Genomic DNA, 23,020 nt, shown 5'->3' with positions numbered 1-23,020 from the left:
ATGAATAACAGCACAGTGCTTGTGCTGTGTAATTTGGCCCCTTGTATCACCTAAAATACCTGGCTAATCCTGCCTGGTTATACCCTCCTCGCTGCAAACTGACCATGGTTTATCATGGGTGCTGACCACAAAAACCATGGTCAGTCTACGTGCCTCCGTCATCCGCAGCTCTGCTCTGTCCTTCTCTGTCCTCCTCTCCCTCCCTCCCTTCCAGTCTGCTCTGTGTCAGTGCTTGCCTCCTCCCCTCCTGCTGCTATGATAAGTACAATAAAAAAATCCCATCCCCTCTGTAACAATGTTATATATAAAAGTTACTGATCTGCACCTATATCATAGCGTCTTCTGGTGCTCACGTGACTTCTTGGCTTTCTCTTCTCTCTCCTCCCTGGCTGATATCAGCGGGAGTGCTCTGCCCTGCCCGCTATAGCTGTCAGTCCGGAGAGAGGAGAAAGCTGAGGAGTCACGTGAGTGCTGGGAGACGCTTTGATATAGGTACAGATCGGCAGATTTTTTTATATAACACAGACACATGTTTTTATTGTGTTGACTTAACCATTTTAATGCACACATTCCTTATGGAACACTTTTTATTTCAAACAAAGCACCCAAAAATTCAAAACTGCAAGTACTAAATAGCTATCCAACGTACAACGTACTCATTTATTACTGAATTATGTGCTTTGCCTGCAGCCTCCAGCACAGGACAGAACAAATCCCAGGAGACAGGTGACCAATACAAATCAGACTGAACTGACCAAATTCTACATTACAATGTTCAGCTCTGACCCAATAGCACTTACTTTTTTTGTTGTTGAATAATTCAACAAAAAGCACAGACTCCAGATCTTGCAGCTCCAGATCCTCTCTCCTCTTTTTGGATTCCAGCACCAATCTGTTGATCAATTTGCCCCCTGCATTGCTAATGGAAACAAAGGAAATAATGTGATGCAGTGTTTTTTATTCTAACACAGCCAAAGCTAGAAAATAAAACCTGACGAGTAGACAAAGTAACAGATTCTTTTCAGGAGAAGCCATATAAAAACTCTGGTGGTATCACAAATTATAGACCGATCTCTTTAAAACTGCAATCTAAAATTGCGAACCAAAATTTACGGTACCAGACTGAACTGCATTAAAATCCATTCCAGAATCTTATCTGAGCATGCAGCCTGGCAGGCCAGGAAAAGGGGGAGGGGGAGCGAGTGCCCCCCCCTCCTGAAAAAAACCAGACCACATGCCCTCAACAAGGAGGGGTGCTTTGGGGCAGGGGGACTCTGCGCCCCCCACTCCAAAGAACCTTGTCCCCATGTTGATGGGACCAAGGCCCTCGTCTCCACAACAATGGGCAGTGGTTATGTGGATCTGCGGGTGGGGGCTTATTGGAATCTGGAAGCCCCTTTTAACAAGATCTCTGCTGTTCCTAATGTAACTAAGTATGGGGGGTATTGTACCCCTACTCATTCACCAAAAAAGTTCAAAAAGAAAGAAAAACACAGACAGACATTCCTTTTTTAAAAAAAAAAAAAAAAACAATGTCCCCTGATGTAGATCCCTCCTCAATCATGACGCCTGCCGCACTGCCGGACCTGAAAAAAGAAAAAAAAAGCTCCTCCTGCGACGAAGGCTAACCACCGACTGCCTGTTCCACCATTTGACAGTTCTTACATAGGTAAGGGGCGGGACACCCTGGCGACATCACCTGGTGGCACCACCCCCATGTGACGTCACCGACCAAGCATGCATGTTGAGGCCTGTGGCCCAGGCTCTCTCGTTCCCCCCTCCTTTTCTGGCCTGCCAGGCTGCATGCTAGGATAAGGGTCTGGTATAGATTTGCAAGGGGACCCCATGCCATTTTTTTTTTTTTAATTTTGGCATGGGGGGTTTCCCTTAAAATCCATACCAGACCTAAGGGTCTGGTATGGATTTTGGGAGAGAACCTACGCTGTTTTGAAATAAAATTTGGCATTGGGTTTCCCTTAAAGCGGAGCTCCAACCAAAAGGGGAAGTTGTCAACTCGTCCCCTGCTCCTCTTGAAGAACTGTTACTTTTGAGGAGCAGGGAGGAACCAGGTACCCAATTTTGACAGGTACCCGCTCCCACTGCCTAGGAAGGTCGGAAACTGAAGCTCTCCTCCTCCCTGCAGTCTTCTGGGACACTGACAGGTCCCAGAAGACTGCATCTACCATTCACAATGCGCAGCACTGCGCAAGTTGTCAGAGCCAGGTGCCCATAATGAAGATGCCGGCGCTGAAGAAAGAAGACAGCGGGTGAACACCGCTGGATCTAGAGACAGGTAAGTGACAGGAAAGTGTTTTTTAAAAGACAGCAGCTACAGTTTTTGTAGCTACTGACTTTTATTTTTTTTAACAGGAAACTGAAACTCCTCTTTAAAATCAGTATCAGGCCCAAAGTGTATTTTTTATTTTTTTTTTTGGGCATTTTTTTTCTTTTTTTTTACACTCAGCTGTCAGTGGGGAAAGCGGCAGCCAGCTTCCCGGCTGGCTCCTTAACCTATTCACTGCTGTACACTCGGTGGGGGGGGGGGGGGGGACATCCCAGCGAGCACACCGCAAATTCGGGTGTTCAGCAAACACCCGAACAGGGGTGCTGTTCAGGGCCGAACCAGTGCTCGGTCGGCAGTTCGCCCATCCCTAGTCTATAGATTTGATTCTTCCTGGGATGGGGAAAGGCCTCTGAAAAGGTATTATCAAGGAGCTATTATCATTAGATATCATTATCATTAGATATACGCAAAGTGTCTGACACAGTTTCCTGGATCTACGTCTTGCAAGTTTTTCCAGATGGAATTTTGGTCCCAAATGCCTCTCTTTTCTATGTACTGTTATGGCACTTATGACACCTCACCCGCAGCCAGGGCGTTTCCCACTGATCCCAGCCCTTTACTCCCATTGTGGGGCCATTTATTACAGTCCCACAGCTGACTCCTTTCATGTGTTCTGCAGTGGGCCCCCTTCCTGCTGTCTTGGGGCTCCCCGACGGTGGCTATAATGCTTGGACATTGTTAGTAACAGCCGCTATTAACCAACAACATGGCCACCTCCGAGGCGGAGACAACTTTTGTACTCCTTACCCGATATTCTGTGAAAAGAGGCAACTGGTCGTGTATCAGGGTGTATTGGCTGCCGATGGTCTGTGAAAACAGCAACCCGACTAAATCTCCAATTATTCCTGCTGTAAAGTCACTGGAAGTGATGTGGTTGGAGATTTTGACAAGTTGGAGTTTTCTGTAGAACACCAGGAGAGGATCGCTGTCATGTGAAGACAGAAGCCATGCTTCTTTGTTTAAAAGTGACAGCAGCGAGCGGCTAGCACAGGGCTGGCTGAAAAAAAGCCCTGGTTATCAATGCTTTCAGCAGGGTTCAGGCCACTGCTGTTCGATGTGTCGGCCTATATTGTAACCAGGTGTCGAGTTGGTGACCCCTGTGACTCCTGTAGCTATGCCCCTACAACAGCCCAAATATTGATGAGGGACTACAAATCCGGCTCTTTTACCATTGTGGCGGGAACCAGACAGGGGTGGCCCCTTTCCACCACCTATTTATTATCGCTCCTGAGACTAGCTATTGCTATCAACTCTGATCCCACTATTCTTGGTGTAGTAAGTGGGAATAGGTTTCACAAATGCATCTTGTTTGCTGATGACTTATTACTATTTATTACTTCCCCACATACTACTCTCCTGAACTTGTTCTCCCTTCTAAGCTATGTATAATAATAAAATAAGTCACTATTGTGCAACCCTAGCGCTCTTTGTAATATTTGCTCCTAATGAACTAGTTGATAATCTTCCCTGGCATACTCAGACATTGATTTACTATATGTTTCTAGTCGCTAAGATAACGATAGCCACTGCCTGGAAGGGCACAGTGGTTGATCTCTGTTTGATAAAGCGTAAATCAACCTAGATAATGCTTAATGAAAGAATCGTTAGTGTAACTGTGTGATACACAATTAACGTTTGAGAAGGTCTGAACAGGTGACCTCCAGGACATGGATTCTTCCAGTGCTGCCGGAAGTCCTGTATGGCGTCAGTAATGGTAAGGCTGACGCGTTCAAAGGGAGAACCCTCTTCCTCAGAGCCAAAGACACAAATGACCCACTACACATCTATAGAGCAGCATACTGGACCTCCCTCACTGGTCGGTCCCGCCCTTCAGACATCATAAATGTGTATGTAATTCAGAGATCCAATTTACAAAAGAACAATCATCAAACCCTATCTGTACCAGGGTGTATTATGCAATATGTCCTCACTATAATAATTGACAGTACCATGTGCATGTACCATATTACATTTAATTCACGTAAGAATTGTCCATTGGGAAAACATACATCTGTTTGCATTAGTACAGAAGAAGTAACCATCAGTGTACCCACCGTTTCTTTTCTGTGCCTCAATTCCCCTAAAGAGGGTGGGCTCAAAAGAGGGAGTCCTATTACTGCAGTGTTTCTCAACTCCAGGCCTCAGGGCACAATAACAGGCCAGGTTTGCAAGAAAACTGAAATACATCACAGGTGATATAACCTTTGAGCCTCGTTGGTAATGAGCTACGTTACTGTATTGGAATATTCTATCCCGAGCATAACATGGTCTTCAAAACATCAGCATTAGAAAAGTCAAGCCAGGTAAACCAAAAGAGTTTATATTTCTCAAAAATAAAATTATTATGATCTAGCACCAGGACAATCCAAGGCTGTATAAAAAAAACAATTAAGAGTATAATTGCTGCCAATTAACTGCAAATGGATGCAGCAGCAGGATGAAAAACAGATAAAAAATTAGCGCAAAAATAAAAAAGTGCGTGTCATAAAGTGATATGTGCATCACCAATTATATAATATATAATAAAATATAATATTCATTATAAAAAAGGCACAGTGCTGAAGAAAGTGACTAAATCTGCATAACTTCTAAAATTTACATGTGACACTACTAAATCACAATCAAATATTCATGCCATATGACCAAAATCTATGTGCAAATATATGTAAACAATCTAAATAAATTATCAACAATTCATATCTGTGACAAATTCAATGCTAAAATCATACAAAAAACTCACAAATATAAATCATTAGTGATCATTAAAAATCCCAAGAAAAGTCCAATAAAGTGCAAAAAGGATGCAAGAAAATGTGCAAAAAAGTGCAAATAAATATCTGTTGTGACAAATCCTGAACGAAAGGTGTGTGCCGAAAATCACCCTATGTGCTGCTTCCACCAGTCACCCCAAACTGACTCACCAGATGGAGTAGCTGGTAAGATTATAAACCAGCAGTTCAGCTTGTTTTTTATATCCAATATGCAGGTTAATAATTCACTCCAATAGATCCTCCTCAGACAGACAACTACATGTAGTCAGTCAGTCTTTAGGAAAAAAGATGAACTAACATAGCGTAATTCCGTACAATACATAAACTTTTATTTAGTAGAATTACAACTCACATTCCACAATTCATCCCGACACTAAGGGTTCCAGCATGGATACTGTAATAGGAAACAATCTATGTAGACACTCTGTGTTAAAATCGTTTGTCTCCGGCTACTGTGTTCCCAGCTGTGAGCTCGAAACGGACATGCGCATTACGTTCAAACTTCCTAGTCCCGCCCTACTAGTTTCCTCATGTGACACCCTCAAAGCTGCCCAAATCCACGGATCGCCGCCTAGTGTAAGTAGGTAGCTGAGTGTAATAAAGTGTGTAGTGATTTATAACTTGAGAAGAGTAAATGTCTGGGTGCATAGCCGTTCATATTCAGTTAAGGGTATGTGAAAAGGTAAATAAGTTGGTACAAAAAGAAGACAGGTGAAGCAAAGTAAGTCAGTCACTCCCACCCACAGGGACAGCAGGCCTCCCATCATGAGAATGAGGATGTATGAAAGTGCGTGCCACAGGCCAAGTGATGCAGGAAAAAGGACCACTGAGGGAGATCCCATACCCTGTGGTAAGGAAGGGTTGTCAAACAAGGCGGTGAGGGGTGATGGATCAGAGCACATTGGCCCCATAAAAGATGATAAAGGAAAAATGGCCACAGAGGACAGAGAAAAGGCGGAAGTGTTAAATAATTTCTTTTCTTCAGTCTTCACAAAGGAATCGGGGGGCTACACGAACCCCGCTTGTAAGGCCGAACTAAATAATACACCTCAGGAAGTGCCGCCATGGCTAACAGAGGATAGACTTAGAGCTAAACTAGAGAAACTTAACATAAATAAATCCCCGGGACCGGATGGCTTGCACCCAATTGTTCTTAATGAGCTCAGCCAGGTGATTGCCAGACCATTATTCTTGATCTTTAAGGATAGTTTACAGACGGGTATGGTGCCAGCTGATTGGAAAAAAGCCAACGTGGTACCAATATTTAAAAAGGGGCCGAGATATATCCCGGGTAACTATAGGCCGGTCAGCCTAACATCAGTAGTCTGCAAAATTTTGGAGGGGATGATAAGGGACCACATACAAGACTTTAGTAATGAAACGGTATTATAAGTAGTAATCAGCATGGATTCATGAAAAATCGTTCGTGCCAAACCAATCTATTAACCTTCTACGATGAAGTGAGCTGCCACTTAGATAAAGGTAAGCCTGTGGATGTGGTGTATCTGGACTTTGCAAAGGCCTTTGACACCGTTCCCCACAAACGCTTACTGTACAAACTAAGGAAGGTAGGTATGGACCATAAGGTGAGTACCTGGATAGAGAACTGGCTCCAGGGGAGAGTACAGAGGGTGGTGATTAATGGGGAGTACTCGGATTGGGCGGGTGTGGAAAGTGGGGTCCCCCAGGGTTCTGTCCTGGGACCAATCCTGTTTAATTTATTCATAAATGATCTAGAGGAGGGGATATCTAGTACAATCTCAGTATTTGCAGATGATACTAAATTAGGCATGCCAATATCTTCTATGCAGGATGTGGAAATCTTGCAAGCAGACCTGAACAAAATAACGGGGTGGGCAACTACATGGCAGATGAGATTTAATGTAGAAAAATGTAAAGTAATGCACTTGGGGGCCAGAAACCAGAAAGCAAGCTACTCACTAGGGGGGGAACCTCTGGGTGAGTCTAGGATGGAAAGGGACCTGGGGGTACTGGTAGACAACAGGCTTGGCAGTGGCATGCAATGCCAAGCCGCCGCAAGCAAAGCCAACAGAATACTGGGTTGTATAAAAAAGGGGATTCACTCCAGAAATAAAGAGATTATTCTTCCACTCTACAAGACTCTGGTCCGGCCACATCTGGAGTATGCTGTCCAGTTCTGGGCACCGGTCCTCAGGAAGGATGTGCTGGAACTGGAGAAAGTCCAAAAAAGGGCAACAAAAATAATTAGGGGAATGGAGGACATCAGCTATGAGGAAAGACTACAAGCACTGAACCTATTCTCTCTGGAGAAGAGACGATTGAGGGGGGATATGATATCAATGTACAAATACTGTACTGGCGACCCTAGCATAAGGAACAAACTATTCAGAGAAAGGAGATACAATAAGACACGTGGCCACTCACTAAAACTTGAGGAAAGGCGGTTTAACCTTAAAGTGCGTAAGGGGTTCTTCACTGTAAGAGCGGTAAGGATGTGGAATTCTCTTCCACAAGCAGTCGTATCAGCGGGAAGCATTGATAGTTTCAAAAAACTATTGGATGGACACCTTAAAGACCACAACATACAGGGGTATACAATGTACGGTTAAAAGCAAACACACACACACATCATAGGTTGAACTGGATGGACTGATGTCTTTTTTCAACCTCACTAACTATGTAACTATGTAAGAGGACAATAGGGTACCCAGTCCTCGTTTATTCCATAGATGTAATGCAGCATGGGTTAGAGGGGAAACGGAGGTAAGTTTGTGGAAATCTCGTTTGTGACCCCACGGAACCCTTTTGGGATCTATAGGGGAAAGGTCCTGTTCAGCCATAGAAGAGGCCTTTTGAAAGGGATGAGGGAACCATTCCAACATACATGCCAACACAGCTGCTTTGTGATACAGTTCATAATCTGGTAACCCTACACCCCCTTGAAGTTTAGGAAGAGTAAGAAGTTTAAATCTCAAGCGGGATAAAACCCGATTCCATACGAAGCCTATCGATAAGGAGGGTAATGAGGCGAAAAATTGTTTGGGGACAGCAATAGGAACTGTCTGGAACAGATAAAGTAGTTTAGGAAGGGTGTCCATCTTTAAAGTATTTATGCAGTCGAACCACAGTAGTTGGGATGAATTTCAGGATTCTAAATCCTTCCGAATGCAGGTTAACATGGGCGTATCGTTTAAAGCATAGAGATCAGAAAGATTGGAAGGAATGGTAATACCAAGATAAGAAATGCCTTTAAGTGCTGCATTGGAAGGACAAAATAGAGTGTAAATGAGCAACAGTGGACAATCATAGGGATATATTAAGGGCCTCCCTTTTTTAAATGTTTAATTTCAAATTGCTGAATTCCCCAAACTTACGGAATTCATGCAATAAGGAGGGTAGGGAAGTATGGGGCTGTTGTATATATACAAACAGATCATCTGCATATAGGGAAAGTTTTTAATGTAGGGAGGGAGTTTGTATACCTACAATGGAGTCATTCTGTCTTATAGCGCAAGCCAAGTGTTCCATAACCAAAACGAAAAGTAAGGGAGACAGTGGGCAGCCCTGTCATGTCACATTGGAAATGGAAAATGGTTTAGAAGATGTACCATTGACCAAAACAGACGCAGAGGGCCGAGTATAGAGTGACATGACCTTGGTGATAAATGTCTATTCAATGCCAAGCTGTTCCAGGGATAGACGAAAGAACTGCCAGTTCACTTGGTCAAACGCCTTTTCAGCGTCAAATGAGAGAAGGCATGCTTTCAGTTTGTGTTTTTCAATATAAGAGATAAGGTAGAGAATTTGATGGTATTGTCTCTGGCCTCCCATCCAGGGACAAACCCCACCTGGTTCTTGTATATAATTGTAGGTAGGAGGTGAGATAGGCGGTTGGCCAAGACTTTGGCAAAGAGTTTCATGTCTAAATTGAGGAGGGAGTTCAGGCAATAGCTCCTACATTGGGAGGGATCTTTCCCTGGTTTTGAGATGATGGAGATATTGGTGGATAATTGGTCTATGGAGGCGAAGTGGAAGTTGTCGACTGAATTGAAAGCTGAAGTCAGTAAGGGGGCAAGAAGTAGAGCAAAGGTCTTATAGAATCTAGATGTGAAGCCATCTTGGCCGGAGCAATTACCTAATTTCAAGTTACTCTTGCTGGGCGCAGGAACGAGCCCTGCTTTAAAAACTCAGATACAAAATTTAAATTGCATGCACCTGTCATACAAGTGCAGAAAAATTAGGCCTTGGGTGTTGGTGGTGCCCTAAACCAAAAACATTGTCGGAAGCTAGCATTACGAAGATTGAGGAATAGGATAGGCAGCATATGCAGTTTTCAAGGGATGGCAGACCCCTAGCAAATTCAATCAGTTACATCAGCATCAGGTGCTTGATAGCTGCTGTTGATCCAGGACTGATTCATTTTAATAAAAGTCAGCTGGTCAACGGAGTCTGTGGACAGACGCACTCTTTTGTCAGTCACAAAACCTCCAGCAGCACTGAATGTCCATTCGGAAAGCATGCTGGAAGCAGGACAGGCCAGTAGCTCCATTGCATATTGAGCAAGTCCTGGCCAGTGGTCCATCCTCGTGACCCAGTAACCCAGTGGATGCTCAGTTGGAAAGGTCATCAAGTCTGCTCTTGCCCCTAGATAATCCTGCACCATATGATGGAGACGCTGCCGGTGGTTGCTTAAACCTAACAGCCCTGGGTGCTGAGGACTAAAGAATTGGTTAAAGGCATCGGTCAGCTGGTCGCCTTCTCCACCTCTCCTCCTTTGGCTGAACGATGCCTCAGAAACATGTCCAGAGAATGTTAACCTCCCAGTGTCTGGAAAGGTGTTACACAAATTTTTCTTCAAGGCGTCCCCAAGATGTTTCATCCACTGCTCCCTCTGTGAAGGCAGGATGAGCTCTGCAACTTTACCCTTGTAACGTGGATCAAGAAGGGTTGCCAACCAGTAATAATCCCTCTCCTTGATACCACGAAACCTCTGGTCCTTTCGCAGGCTTTGCAGAACCAGGGAGCCCATGCAGCGTAATTTTGAGGAGGCATGAGATTCTGAGTCCTCTGGGTCACTAAGGATGACATTGTCAGGAGCAACCTCTCCCCGTCTACATACAACTCCTTGGGTTTCTGGGGAATGACAACCATCCCTTGAAGACTTCTGTATGTTATCCTCTACATCCATGCTGCCACAATCCTCCTCCTCTTGCTCCTGTGTGTTTTGTCGCCCCACAGGAATGACATCTGCATAAAGGGGGCCTTGTGAGGAAAGGAAGCCCTCCTCTTCCTCCCGCTGTTCTGCCTCAAGTGCCGTGTCCATGATTCCATGAAGCGTGTGCTCCAGCAGGAAGACTAGAGGGATAGTGTCACTGATGCATGCATCATCCTGGCTCACCATCCTTGTGGCCTCCTAAAATGGTGACAGGACAGTGCATGCATCCTTTATCAGCAGCCACTGGCATGGCGAAAAGAAGCCAAGCTCCCCTGAGCCTGTCCTTGTGCCATACTCACACAGGTACTCATTGATGTTAGTCCTCTGAGTTCACTTAGTGGGCATGTCACAATGAGGTGGTTGGTGGGCAGGTTGAATTCCCGTTGAATGTCAGATAGCCGAGCATTGGCATTGTACGACCGCCGGAAAAGGCCACAGACTTTTCTGCCTGTTCCACAGGCTCCTTGTCTACAGCTACTCATTCTGTAGCCTCACCATCATGCACGAAGGAGTCACCTGAATTATTTAATCATAGTGTCAGTTACATGATGCTGGAGGATGTGCAGCAATATGAATGCTCCCATGTTGGTTCCCAGGTTGTGGAAAGGAAGAACGTGAGCTTAGAAAGAGAAGGTGACAATGACGGATAAGAAACTAGCAGTCATGTTCCTACAGCTGCAGCATACTGCCAAGTTTGCTCTAGTGACGAGGAGGGAGGGGATGATGAGGTCACTGACTTTACTTGGGTGCCTGAGAGAATAGAGGAGGAAAGTGAGGAGGTGGCACAAATCCAACGAGGCAGGATGTGCTCCAGGGGCTGCCTTAAAGGCAGCCACCCTATTGCATCACGCCACAGAGCTCCACAGGTGCAGGGCGCTGCAAACTCCCAGTTCCAAAAATTCATTGGTGTGGGCTCTTTTCAACACGTGAAGTAGACCGCAGCGTTGCTGTTTGCAATCTCTGTCTGAAGCGGATCAAGCGTGGCTAGAACACCAGCCACTTGGGCACCACATGCTTGACTGAGAGGGATGATGGTATAGCAATGAGTGCCACAGATACTTGCACTCAATCTAGTATGAGCCTGTGTGACAGAGCAAGAGGAGGATGAGGACGGCTTAGTTATCCACTCCACCAACTCTTCTGCATGTTGTGGCTCAATAACATGGCCTGCACCAGGAAAAAAGGACAAGAGTGCCCTGCCTGCAGAGGATGCACCATGTCCATGGCCACCACTTTTCACTGTGGACACAGAGGCTGCTTACCCTCTTTTAGTGGCCTGTGAGCATCTTCCTCTCCTTTTTGGTCTTTCGGACATGATGTGGATTTTGGGGTGGTTTTTTATAACTGATTATTATAGAATGTGTGATGGAAATATGATGCTTGGGTGCAATACTTTTGTGCTTGGTGCACTATAAACCGTTTTATTCTAGTTTTTTTAGTAATAAAGAAAAAATAATTATAAAGCCCAAAAAAATAAAACCCCTGCTGAGGCAGAAGGAATAGCGCCTGAGATGCACAAGGGGTATAGCAATTATGCCCTTAATATTATTGGTGCTGGTGCGCCAACAACAGAAACACCCACGTCTGGAGCAGAAGGAAGAGCATCTGAGATGTACAAGAGGGTACAGCAATTATGGCCCTAATATTATTGTTGCTGGTTCACCACCAAAATAAACACCCACATCTGGAGCAGAAGGAAGAGCACCTGAGATGCATAAGGGGGTACAGCATTTATGGCCCTAATATTATTGTTGCTGGTTAACCACTCACCAAAAAACACCCAATTCTGGAGCAGAAGGAAGAGCGTCTGAGATGCACAAGGGGGTACAGCAATTATGGCCCTAATATTATTGTTGCTGGTTCACCACCCACCAAAATACACCCACGTCTGGAGCAGAAGGAAGAGCACCTGAGATGCACAAGGTGGTACAGCAATTATGGCCCTAATATTATTGTTGCTGGTCGACCACCAAAAAAAAAATGGATTTTTGTAAGATCCTACCGTAAAATCCTTTTCTCTTAAGCTCATTGACAGACGTAGTCTTCTTGATTCTCAAGAGCTGGGTTATGTTGTCTCCGCAGGAGTAGGACTAGGCAGAAAGACAAAACGTTCTGGCTCCACCTTAGGGGCAGTCCCTGAGGGTATATCCTCCCTCTCTCTGCTACATGGAATCAGTTCTGTTCTAAAGCAGTAACAGAGAATTTAACCCAACCCAACTCAATGATAGAGGGGCGGGTACTACGTCTGTCAATGAGCTTAATAGAAAAGGATTTTACGGTAAGATCTTACAAAAATCCATTTTTCTCTATCGCTCATTGACAGACGTAGTCTTCTTGATTCTCAAGAGCTGGGACATCCAGAAGCAGTGCCACAAATGAGGGGTGGGATTGACAAAAATCAAAATCCAAACTAGAAGGCCCAACCGGTGCCAAACTAGAAGTTTTAAAGGCTCATTATAAACAAAGAATGAGACTCAAATGAAAATTTCCAACGGAAAAAACCCTCGAGGTAGACCACTGGTCTCCTCAAATTGCGGCCTGCAAAACCTTGCGGCCAAACGAGGCATCAGACGATGCCATTACATCAACTTTATAATGTTTTGTAAAGGTATGCACCGACGACCAGGTAGCCGCCTTGCACACCTGGACCACTGACGCCTGATGGCGAAAGGCCCATGACGCACTAAGCGCCCGAGTGGAGTGCGCCTTAACAGGGAACGGGGGCTCCCGACCCTTAATAGAATAAGCCTGTACCACCGTCTGTCTGATCCATTTGGAAATGGTCGCGGCAGATGCAGGCAACCCCTTTTTGGGTCCATCCGGGATCACAAAAAGTGAATCCGTCTTGCGAAACGAGTCTGTCGTTTTCAAGTATACCCTGATCGCCCGGACCACATCCAAGGAGTGCAAAGCAAACTCCCGAGGATGACTGGGCTTAGGACACAGGGAAGGTAATACAATTTCTTCATTCAGATGAAATTCTGAAACCACTTTTGGTAGGAAAGATGGATTCGGACGAAGAACCACCTTATCTCTATGAACCACCAGATATGGTGAACGACAAGATAATGCGGCCAGTTCTGACACCCTGCGTGCAGAAGTAATAGCCACCAAGAAGGCCACCTTCTGGGACAACGTAGGTAGAGGAATCTCCCTAATATCTTCAAAGGGAGGTTTCTGAAGAACCGACAACACTAAATTAAGATCCCAGGGTGGTAACGGCGCGCGCACTGGCGGAGCCAGATGTCGCACCCCCTGGATGAAATTCCGCACCAAGGAATGAGTAGCCAAAGGCTTCTGAAAGAAGATAGCTAATGCTGAGACCTGACCCTTGATAGTACTCAAGGCCAGTTTCTGCTCAACCCCTTGTTGCAGAAAAGCTAATATTCGACTAATCGAATAAGACCGTGGACGGAACCCCAGAGGTTCACACCATGCAATGTAGGACTTCCATGTACGATGATAAATCTTTCTGGAAGTCGCTTTCCTTGCTTCAACTAGAGTAGGAATAACTGAAGTTGACAAACCTTTGTCCTTCAGCACCTGGGTCTCAATAGCCAGGCCGTAAAGCAGGATGGAAGATCGGTCCCTGAGACAGTAGGTCCTCCCTGAGAGGAAGTCTCCACCGGACGTCTGCCACCAGTCTGACCACGTCGGCGTACCAAGCTCGACGAGGCCAGTCCGGAGCTACCAGAATTACTGGAATTCCTTCCTCCTCTATCCTGCGAAGAAGTCTTGGCAGTAACGCGAGAGGAGGGAATGCATACATTAGCTGGTATTGCCCCCACGGGGCGATCAGTGCATCTGCGGTCTCTGCTAGAGGATCGCGGGAGCGAGCCACGAATCTCTGAACTTTCCTGTTGAATCGTGATGCCAACAGATCCACATCCGGGGTGCCCCACCGTAGGCACAACTGGTGGAAAACGTCTGGATGGAGGGACCATTCCCCCTGATCCAGAGTCTGACGGCTGAGATAATCTGCCTGCCAATTCTCCACCCCCGGAATGAACACCGCAGAGATCGCTGGAACAAATCGTTCCGCCCAGCGAAGAATGCAAGCCACTTCTTTGGCCGCTCGGACACTCTTGGTGCCCCCCTGGTGATTGACATAAGCCACAGCCGTGGCATTGTCCGACTGGATCCGAACCGGGCTGCCCTGGAGCTGCTCGGTCCAGTGAATCAGACAAAGTCTGATCGCTCTCAGTTCCAATACATTTATCGGCAACCTGGATTCTTCCGGGGACCAAAGTCCCTGGACAGATAACTGACCGAGAATTCCTCCCCATCCGGATAGGCTGGCATCCGTGGTCACTATCGTCCAATATATTGGCAGAAATGACTTTCCCTGGCTGAGCATCGGAGACCGAAGCCACCAGACCAGAGACTCTCTGGTCTGTTTGCTCAATCAGATCTGATTGTCCAGGGATTCCGGATTCCGATTCCATCTGAGAAGAATCTCTTGCTGAAGAATTCGGGTATGGGACTGGGCAAATGGGACTGCTTCGAAGGAAGCCACCATCAACCCCAGAACCCTCATGCAAGTCCGAAGGGAAGACCAGCTGTTGGATAGTAACAACTGGACTGCTGATTGAATCTTTCGGAGTTTCCCTACCGGAAGAAAAACTCTTGTCCTGACTGTGTCTAGAATTAGACCCAGATATTCGAGCCTCTGGGTGGGAACCAGAAATGACTTTTGCTGGTTCACCAGCCACCCGAATTCCTGTAAAGAAATCATAGTAATTTCTATGTTTTGTAGCAAGGTCTGAGGAGACTCTGCATGAAGCAGAAGATCGTCTAGGTAACCAAGAATCGATATGCCTCTTTGGCGCAGTAGTGCCAACATTGGGGCCAACATCTTCGTGAAGACCCGAGGAGCCGTGGCGAGACCGAAAGGTAACGCCACAAACTGATAGTGGTTCTTTTCTACGGAAAAGCGTAGAAACCGCTGATGTCCTGCGAAAATGGGAATGTGAAGATATGCGTCCTTGATGTCTATGGACGCTAGGACATCCCCTGGATGCAGGAAGGCTGCTACTGTGCGAATGGACTCCATTCTGAATCTTCTTATGTTGACAAAAGAATTGAGTGCCCTTAAGTCCAGAATTGGACGCACTTTGCCCTCTTTCCTGGGTATTGTAAATAGGTTTGAATAAAACCCTTGAAACCGTTCTGTCCAAGGAACGTGGACTACCACTCCTTGTTGTAGTAAATCCGTGACTGCTCTCCGCAGATCTTCTAAACGATCCGGGGATAATCGAATATTGGAAGGGAAGAATCGCGCCGGTGGGAGAGATCGAAACTCGATCTTGTACCCTGAACTTATGACTTCGCAAACCCACTTGTCCGGGATTCTGGAAAGCCATGGATCCGGGAACCGGCGAAGACGTCCCCCCACCCCAGTTATGGGTGGGGGCGCACCTTCAGGCTTTGGACGATTTATCTTCAGGTCTGGCGGGGGCGGGCTTTTGCTTGCCCAACCAACGACCCCTGACGCCTCCTGAAGGAGCTTTGGAGGACTTAATTTTTTCACCCGCGGGACGAAAAAACCTCTTGTGAGCAGAAAAAGAAGGCCCTCGTCTTTGACGAGTTCCTTTACCTTTAAAATTTTGCGGTAAAAAGGTGCTCTTTCCACCCGTGAGATCCTTAATGATCTCATCTAAGTTGGCTCCAAATAGACGCTCTCCTAAAAAGGGGATATTAGCCAATGCTTTTTTGGAACCTTGGTCGGCTAACCAACCTTTTAGCCACAGTGTACGCCTGAGAACCACTGCTGAGACTGATGCTCCCGCCAATAATGGAGTGGCGTCTAACGCCGCATCACACACAAACTGTAACCCCTGTATCATTTGTTCCAACAAATCTGATACCGCCTGAGGGACCTCTTCTAAGTCCCGGCGTAACCACTTGGTCCATTCAGTTACAGCCTGCGAAACCAGACCAATAGCTATTATAGGTCTGAAAGCTGATCCAATCAAGGAAAACATGGTGCGAGACATAGCTTCTATCTTGCGATCCACTGGATCTTTAAAAGACGGAGCGTCTTCTAGAGGAATAACCGTGGCTTTATTCAATCTAGCAATTGGTGAATCCACCACAGGTGGTTCTGTCCATTTCTTAATGAGGGTTTCCTCAAACGGATAACGTCTGTTAATGCGTTTAGAAATAGTAAAAGTGCGTTTTGGCAGACGCCATTCTTCTTCGATTGGATTGCCAAAACATTTGGGCAATGGAAAAACCTTCGCCGCTTTGATGCGTTTTTTAGTCCCAAAAGGGATTTCAGTTTCAGCTATTTCCGACGGAATACCCTGTAATCTTAAAGTTTCTTGAACAGATACAATGAGTGCGTTTACCAACGCTTCCTCTCTGGCTATGGCTGATGCCGAAACATCCTCCTCACTGTCTGAAGAGACAGTACCCGAGACACCAATCCCAGATGAAGTACCTGCAACTGCAGAAATAGGCTCAGAGTCTGAATCTGAGGTTTCAGATAATAAGGGGTTAGGCGGGGGTCGCTTTCTTGCGCCCTGTCCCTGACAAGCCACTTCCACCCGGGACACAAAAGTTTCCATAATAGCTGACAATGATTCAATCGTCAGTGGGGTGCTGGAGGATCCTGCAGACCCCTCGAGGGGATCCGGAGGAGATACATGAGTGGCAGGGTCCATGTTAATTCAGGACACCTTTGCCAGAAAAACAAAAAAACTTTTTTTTTTATGTGTCTCCCCCTAGCGCAATAGCGCCCCTCAGAGTACCTGCTTCTCGATCCCCACAGAGAGAGAGAGGGACCCCCAAGGCTCACCAACCGATGCAGTGAAGTTTCCAACCAACTGCAGTCAGCGTCTGTCTTTTACAGACTGGAAGGAGCTGTTTGCTTTTCCCGGGTAGAAGGACGTGGCTCCGCCCCCTGTGTACGCCTTCCGGCGTTCCCAGCTCTCCACGAGGTAGCTGGGCTCATGAAACATGGCCGCCCCCATACAAGAGACATAAGACTCCAAAAACATGGAGGCCGGCGTGACCTGAGGACATACATGCACTTGGTCTACGGCAAAATGGCGGCGGACCGCCGAAATCGTTTTCCCAGCACATCCACCTGCATCTCTGCTAAGTGGCGATATATGGATCTACAGGAGATACACTACAAATAAGGTAGGATTATACCTCCTATGTCTGCTGTAATGTTACAGTCTGCTGGGTAGAGTGTTAGCTCTCAAACCAAGTCCACTTCCACAAACACATACTGTATTTACAAGGGGGACTTCTTAGTGTCAGATATATACTGACCATGTATGGAGGGGCCCATAATTCATACTGCCTCATAACGAGGAAAGAAAAAAGGGAACGTTTACTCACCATACCAAACCGACAGGCACCCTCTCTTCACAATACCCTCTCCACCGGGGTGGGGGGTTGTGGACCACTCCGGACGCCTCGACTCTCTGGTTCCTGGCGTCCAAGCGAGACTTTTAACTCGCAAGGTCAGTCCCTCCACTGGGACTCCGTCGCGGCCGACCCAGCGCGGAGCTCTGGTCTGCACGCGCTCGTAGGCAGAAACCGGGGTGACCACTGGATCTCAACATCCAGCCCGTCGCCCAGCCCCGCATACTTACTTGAATGTGTCGCGGCCGACCAAGCGCAATGCAATGGTCTGCGCGCGCTCGTAGGCCGGCTGGGGTGACCACAAGTGTCGCCCAGTCCGGCGTTTTTGCTTGAAGATCTCACAGGAAAAAAACACTGGAGAAAAACTACCTAAAAAATGTTTTTTCTAAAGAAAAAAATCTTGCCAGGACCAAAAGATCCCAGCAAGGAACTTAGGTCCTTACTCCTGACTAGACAGAAAAAAACTGATTCCATGTAGCAGAGAGAGGGAGGATATACCCTCAGGGACTGCCCCTAAGGTGGAGCCAGAACGTTTTGTCTTTCTGCCTAGTCCTACTCCTGCGGAGACAACATAACCCAGCTCTTGAGAATCAAGAAGACTACGTCTGTCAATGAGCGATAGAGAAACATCCACTTCTGGAGATGAAGGAAGAGCGTTTGAGATGCACAAGTGGAGCAGCAATTATGCCCTTAATATTATTAGTGTTGCTGCACAAAAAAAAAAAAAAAAAAAAATCGCTGCTATCACAGGACGCACTACCACCTGCAAAAAACAGGGGGGAATACTAATATTGCAGCAACAGAACCTGATAATAAAGATATATATATATTCAAAAGAATATATTCTTCGCGCCTAGGAAAGCCTAATTAAGCAGATAGATTCACTAATAAATATATATAATATTAAAATTAAAATTAAGTTAGCAGCTGCTATAGAATATAGAGGAAATGAATAAAAAAAAAAACAAAGTAGATGGGATTAAATAGCACTTGCTGGTAGGATCAGGATCATATAAGAATATAAAATCGGTGATGGAATATAGTTAAAAATGCTATTAGCATAAATTATGTAAATTATAACTCATAAAATAAACACACAGTGTTGAATATATTAATAAATAACAAAAGTGTCATAAAAGTGCATATAAGTGCCAAATAAAGTCCATAAAAAGTTAATGAGTGACTTAGTGACGAATAATCCACTTGAGTGCAGAGAGAAAGTGCAGGTGCTCAGTGTTGGATCCTCCAATGGTCCAAAAAACCAATCACGAGAAGTGACTTCAAGAAAGGATAAGATGTAAACTCACCAGAAATGGTGGGTCTCAATCACCTTACGGCAGAGAGACTGATAACGCTTTATGACCTTCCAGGTCAAAGGAGTGGTAACTGCTGGGCTGTTTTCCCCATAGACCGAAATCCCCTTCCTGAACAGATAAGGTCCTCCAAGTCCGGTTAGGGAAAAGAACATAAAGCTCCAGATGGTGCAGTACCGTTTAAAAGGTTTTTATTGAAGTTATTGATCAAACAATTGCAAAATGAAGATAAAATTCAGTATATCCGCGCCCGCTGTTATGATGTCTGTAGCGTGGAGAGCGGTAGCTACCGGATTGCGTTCCACGTGACTTCCGGGCTGACAGCGTGCGTTCCACCAGAGTCGGTTTAGGTGGAACGCATGCCGTCAGCCCGGAATCTTTCCTCCTAACACACTACACACGGCTGCCATTTAAGCAGTCTTTGTATAGTGTGGGGCATGGACTTGAACTCAAAACTCATCCCTACTCAAGAGTGGGTAACGCTATTTCCGAAATATACACCATGTCTGATTGTGGGGACAAAGTTTTCAGTGGGGGGGGGGCTAAAGGTAGGTTATATAATTGGGAATAGTACTGCCGGAAGGCTGCTGAGACGCCTTGGGTGTTACAAATCCAATTGTCCTGAGGGTCATAAATGAGTTAGATGGGCTAGCAGGGTGGGCGTGGGTGGATAACCCTTGCTAGGGGTTGGCCACATTTAATGGCAAGAGAATAGTAATGGTTGCGGGCCTTGTCCCTAGCTATGAGGGAGCGTGAGTCAAGCAATTGAAGTAAGTCACATCTTGCGTTGGAGAGATTTACATAAGTAGAAGTGTTTAGACTTTGTGTGTGGTTTTAAGAGCGGCTATGATAGAAAGTAGCTTATTCATTTCTAAGGTGCGGGCTTTCCTTAGGCGGGAACCGTGATTAATGAAAATCCTGCGTATCACGCATTTCAAAGCCTCCCATTGGGTCAGTGGTCCTGTGTCATCAGACCAATGATCCAGGACAAAGTTCTGAATGGCTTGTTTGACTTTAGAGATGCAGGAAGAATCCTTGAGTAAGTTATCATTCAGTCGCCAAGGGAATCCCTTACGGGGTGTGGGCAAACAAGCAAGACTTAGATTACCCAAAGAAGATTGGTTAGGCAAATCTAAAAGGGATTGGGATATAAAAAAATAATCAATACGGCTGTAAGAGTTATGGGCAACTGAATAATAGCTATAGTCTCTCTTTGTGGGGTGTAGTGTCGGCCAGGCATCCACTAACTGAGTAGAGTGTAAAAGTGTTTTGATTTTTGTTAGGGTGGAGCGTGGAACAGAGGACTTACCAGACGATGTGTCTGCGGATGGGGTCAAAGCAATGTTGAAGTTGCTGCCCAAGATGATACAGGGGCCACCAAAAGATGTCAATCTGTCAAGGACTGAAGACAGAAAACTGCCTTGGTCTTGATTAGGGCCATAAACGTTCACTACTGTGAAAAAAGGATTTCAATTTTAATTTAAAAAAAAATGAAATGACCTGAGGAATCAATCAATGTTCTCAAGACCTCTGGGTCAAAGGATTTGTGAAATGCTACAAACACCCCTCTGGACTTAGCCTGTGGGTTTGTACTATGATACCAGGAGCGGTAGTATTGATTATGGATAGCAGGGACATTGTCTCTGCGGAAGTGGGTTTCCTGTAAGGGCAAAATCTTAGTCCGCTGTTTATGGAAGTAATACGGTATCTGACTCCACTTTTCTGGTATATACAAGCCCCTAAAGGAGGATAGTGTTATTGGGTCAGATATCATCATGTCAATAAAAAAAAGGAGCAAAGTGTAATATATACTGAACAAAATTATAAACGCAACACTTGTTGTTGCCCCCATTTTTCATGAGCTGAACTCAAAGGTCTAAGAAAACCGGGATTCATCCATGAAGAGAACACCTCTCCAAAGTGCCAGATGGCATTCAACCTGAGCATTTGCCCACTCAAGTCGGTTTACTATAACGAACTGCAGTCAGGTCGAGACTCCGAAGAGGACGACGAGCATGTAGATGAGCTTCCCTGAGACGATTTCTGACAGTTTGTGCAGAAATTCTTAGGTTATGTAAACCGATTTTTGCAGCAGCTGTCCGGGTGGCTGGTCTCAGACGATCTTGGAGGTGAAGATGTTGGATGTGGAGGTCCTGGGCTGTTGTGGTTACACGTGGTCTGCGATTGTGAGGCCGGTTGGATGTACTGCCAAATTCTCTGAAACACCTTTGGAGATGGCTTATGGTAGAGAAATGAACATTTAATTCACGGGCAACAGCTCTGGTGGACATTCCTGCAGTCAGCATGCCATTTGCACTCTCCCTCAAAACTTGTGACATTTGTGGCATTGTGCTGTGTGATAAAACTGAACATTTCAGAGTGGCCTTTTATTGTGGCCAGCCTAAGGCACACCCGTGCAATAATCATGCTGTCTAATCGGCATCTTGATATGCCACACCTGTGAGGTGGATGGATCTCAGCAAAGGAGAAGTGCTCACTAACACAGATTAAGACAGATTTGTGGACAATATTTGAGATAAATAGGCCTTTTGTGTACATAGAAAAAGTCTTAGATCTTTGAGTTCAGCTCATGAAAAATGGGGGCAAAAACAAAAGTGTTGCGTTTATAATTTTGTTCAGTGTATGTTGTTAATCTAAGCTACACAACGTTTAGTCATAGAGGTACTCAAGTTAGGAGTTTATAAAGAAGAGAGAAGAAAAAGAAGAGATGGGGATAAAGTATAGAAGTAGAAAGAGAAAGGGAGAAGCAATAAGAAGACAAGTAGGTGGAGCCACCCTCTCCATGCACTGGAGGACTGAGATAGCACAGCCATGGAGGAGGCGATCCACCCTAAAATAAAAAAAAACGTCAGGCCACTAAGTGGCAATAGTGCAATACCAAAAAATGTGTGTATCCAGAAGTTACTTAACTGTCTACATAGAAAGCAGTGCATAAGAAAGCACTGAGAGGCCTAGGTGGGATGTCGTGAAAGGCACATATGACAGCCCCCAGTCCAGCAAACAAGGTAGGGTCAACTCCCTAAACCACAATGGGCTATGGATAAAGGTCACCCTGGTAAAAAAAAAAAAAAACACAGATCATCAGAAAGAAGGAAAAAAAAATCTCTATAGTAAGAATGATAAAACAGTGGTTGACTAATGAGCAATGCTGGTGGCAAAGCTAACTGACCTAAATCCATAGCCTACACTGGAAGAAGGGTAAGCAATAAACGTAACAATAAGTATGAACTGTCAGTTTGAAATATTAAAGCAAATAATTATATCAGCATCAAAAACTGGATGAAGAGACCCCAGAGAATCACAATAAAGGGGCACAAGCTCCAGTTAAGGGCAAAGAATGTTCCTGTCCAAACAAAGGGATATAGTAAAACAAGAAAGTGGGGTATGGGGTAGTCAATCATTCGGAGAGGAGGATCTGGAACACTTCTTTCTTGCCTTGGCATTGCCACTGAGGTAGTAGTGGTAGACCCGGAGTCGTCGGTGTGAAGGGCCAATCTGGCAGGGACACTTAGGGTAACTCCAATGCACCAAGGAAATTCGGTAGGTCACCTAGTGTGTGGATTATTGCAGTCTTCTCTTCATGGTGGACCCGCAAGTGAAAGGGGAACCGCCACTGGTATTTGATGTGTCATTCCTGTAATATCTGTGTAAGCGGTTTCAAAGCTCGCTGCATTGCCAGTGTTTGACATGAAAGATCCGGCCTGAGCATGACAGGGGTGTCGTTTAGCATGATGGTGTCTTGGGTGCAAGCCGCCCGCATGATACTTTCCTTGATTTTGTAGAAGTGCGCCCTGCACAGGGTGTCACGTAGAAAGGAGGAGTCTGTATTCCTCTGGCCCGAGGTCCTATGCACTCAATATAACTCAATGGGAGCATCTTTGGGTTGCTGTAGTACTTGGCTGAAGATGGCGGTAACAGCCGCAGTAAGATCTTTGGATCAATGGATTCTGAAATACCTCGGATCCTTATGCTATTGCGGCGAGTCCTATTCTCAATA

General features: G+C 45.6%; 1 protein-coding gene across 1 annotated transcript in view; it reads right to left on the bottom strand.

The window, feature by feature from the left end:
- The window catches only part of LOC309559853 (torsin-1A-like), a gene marked incomplete at its 5' end in the record, with an annotated part of 113,808 nt that overhangs the window by 44,338 nt on the left and 46,450 nt on the right, over positions 1–23,020 (bottom strand). Inside the window, one exon of the mRNA XM_082263279.1 lies at positions 801–919. Coding sequence (XP_082119405.1) covers positions 801–919 — 119 coding nt within the window. The remainder of the gene's footprint in view (positions 1–800; positions 920–23,020) is intronic.

Source organism: Pelophylax lessonae (genome assembly GCF_965119305.1).
Source record: "Pelophylax lessonae genome assembly, chromosome: 7".
Lineage (NCBI taxonomy): Eukaryota > Metazoa > Chordata > Amphibia > Anura > Ranidae > Pelophylax > Pelophylax lessonae.
Note: the sequence above shows the minus strand (reverse complement) of the source record. Positions and strands in the feature narration are given on the sequence as shown.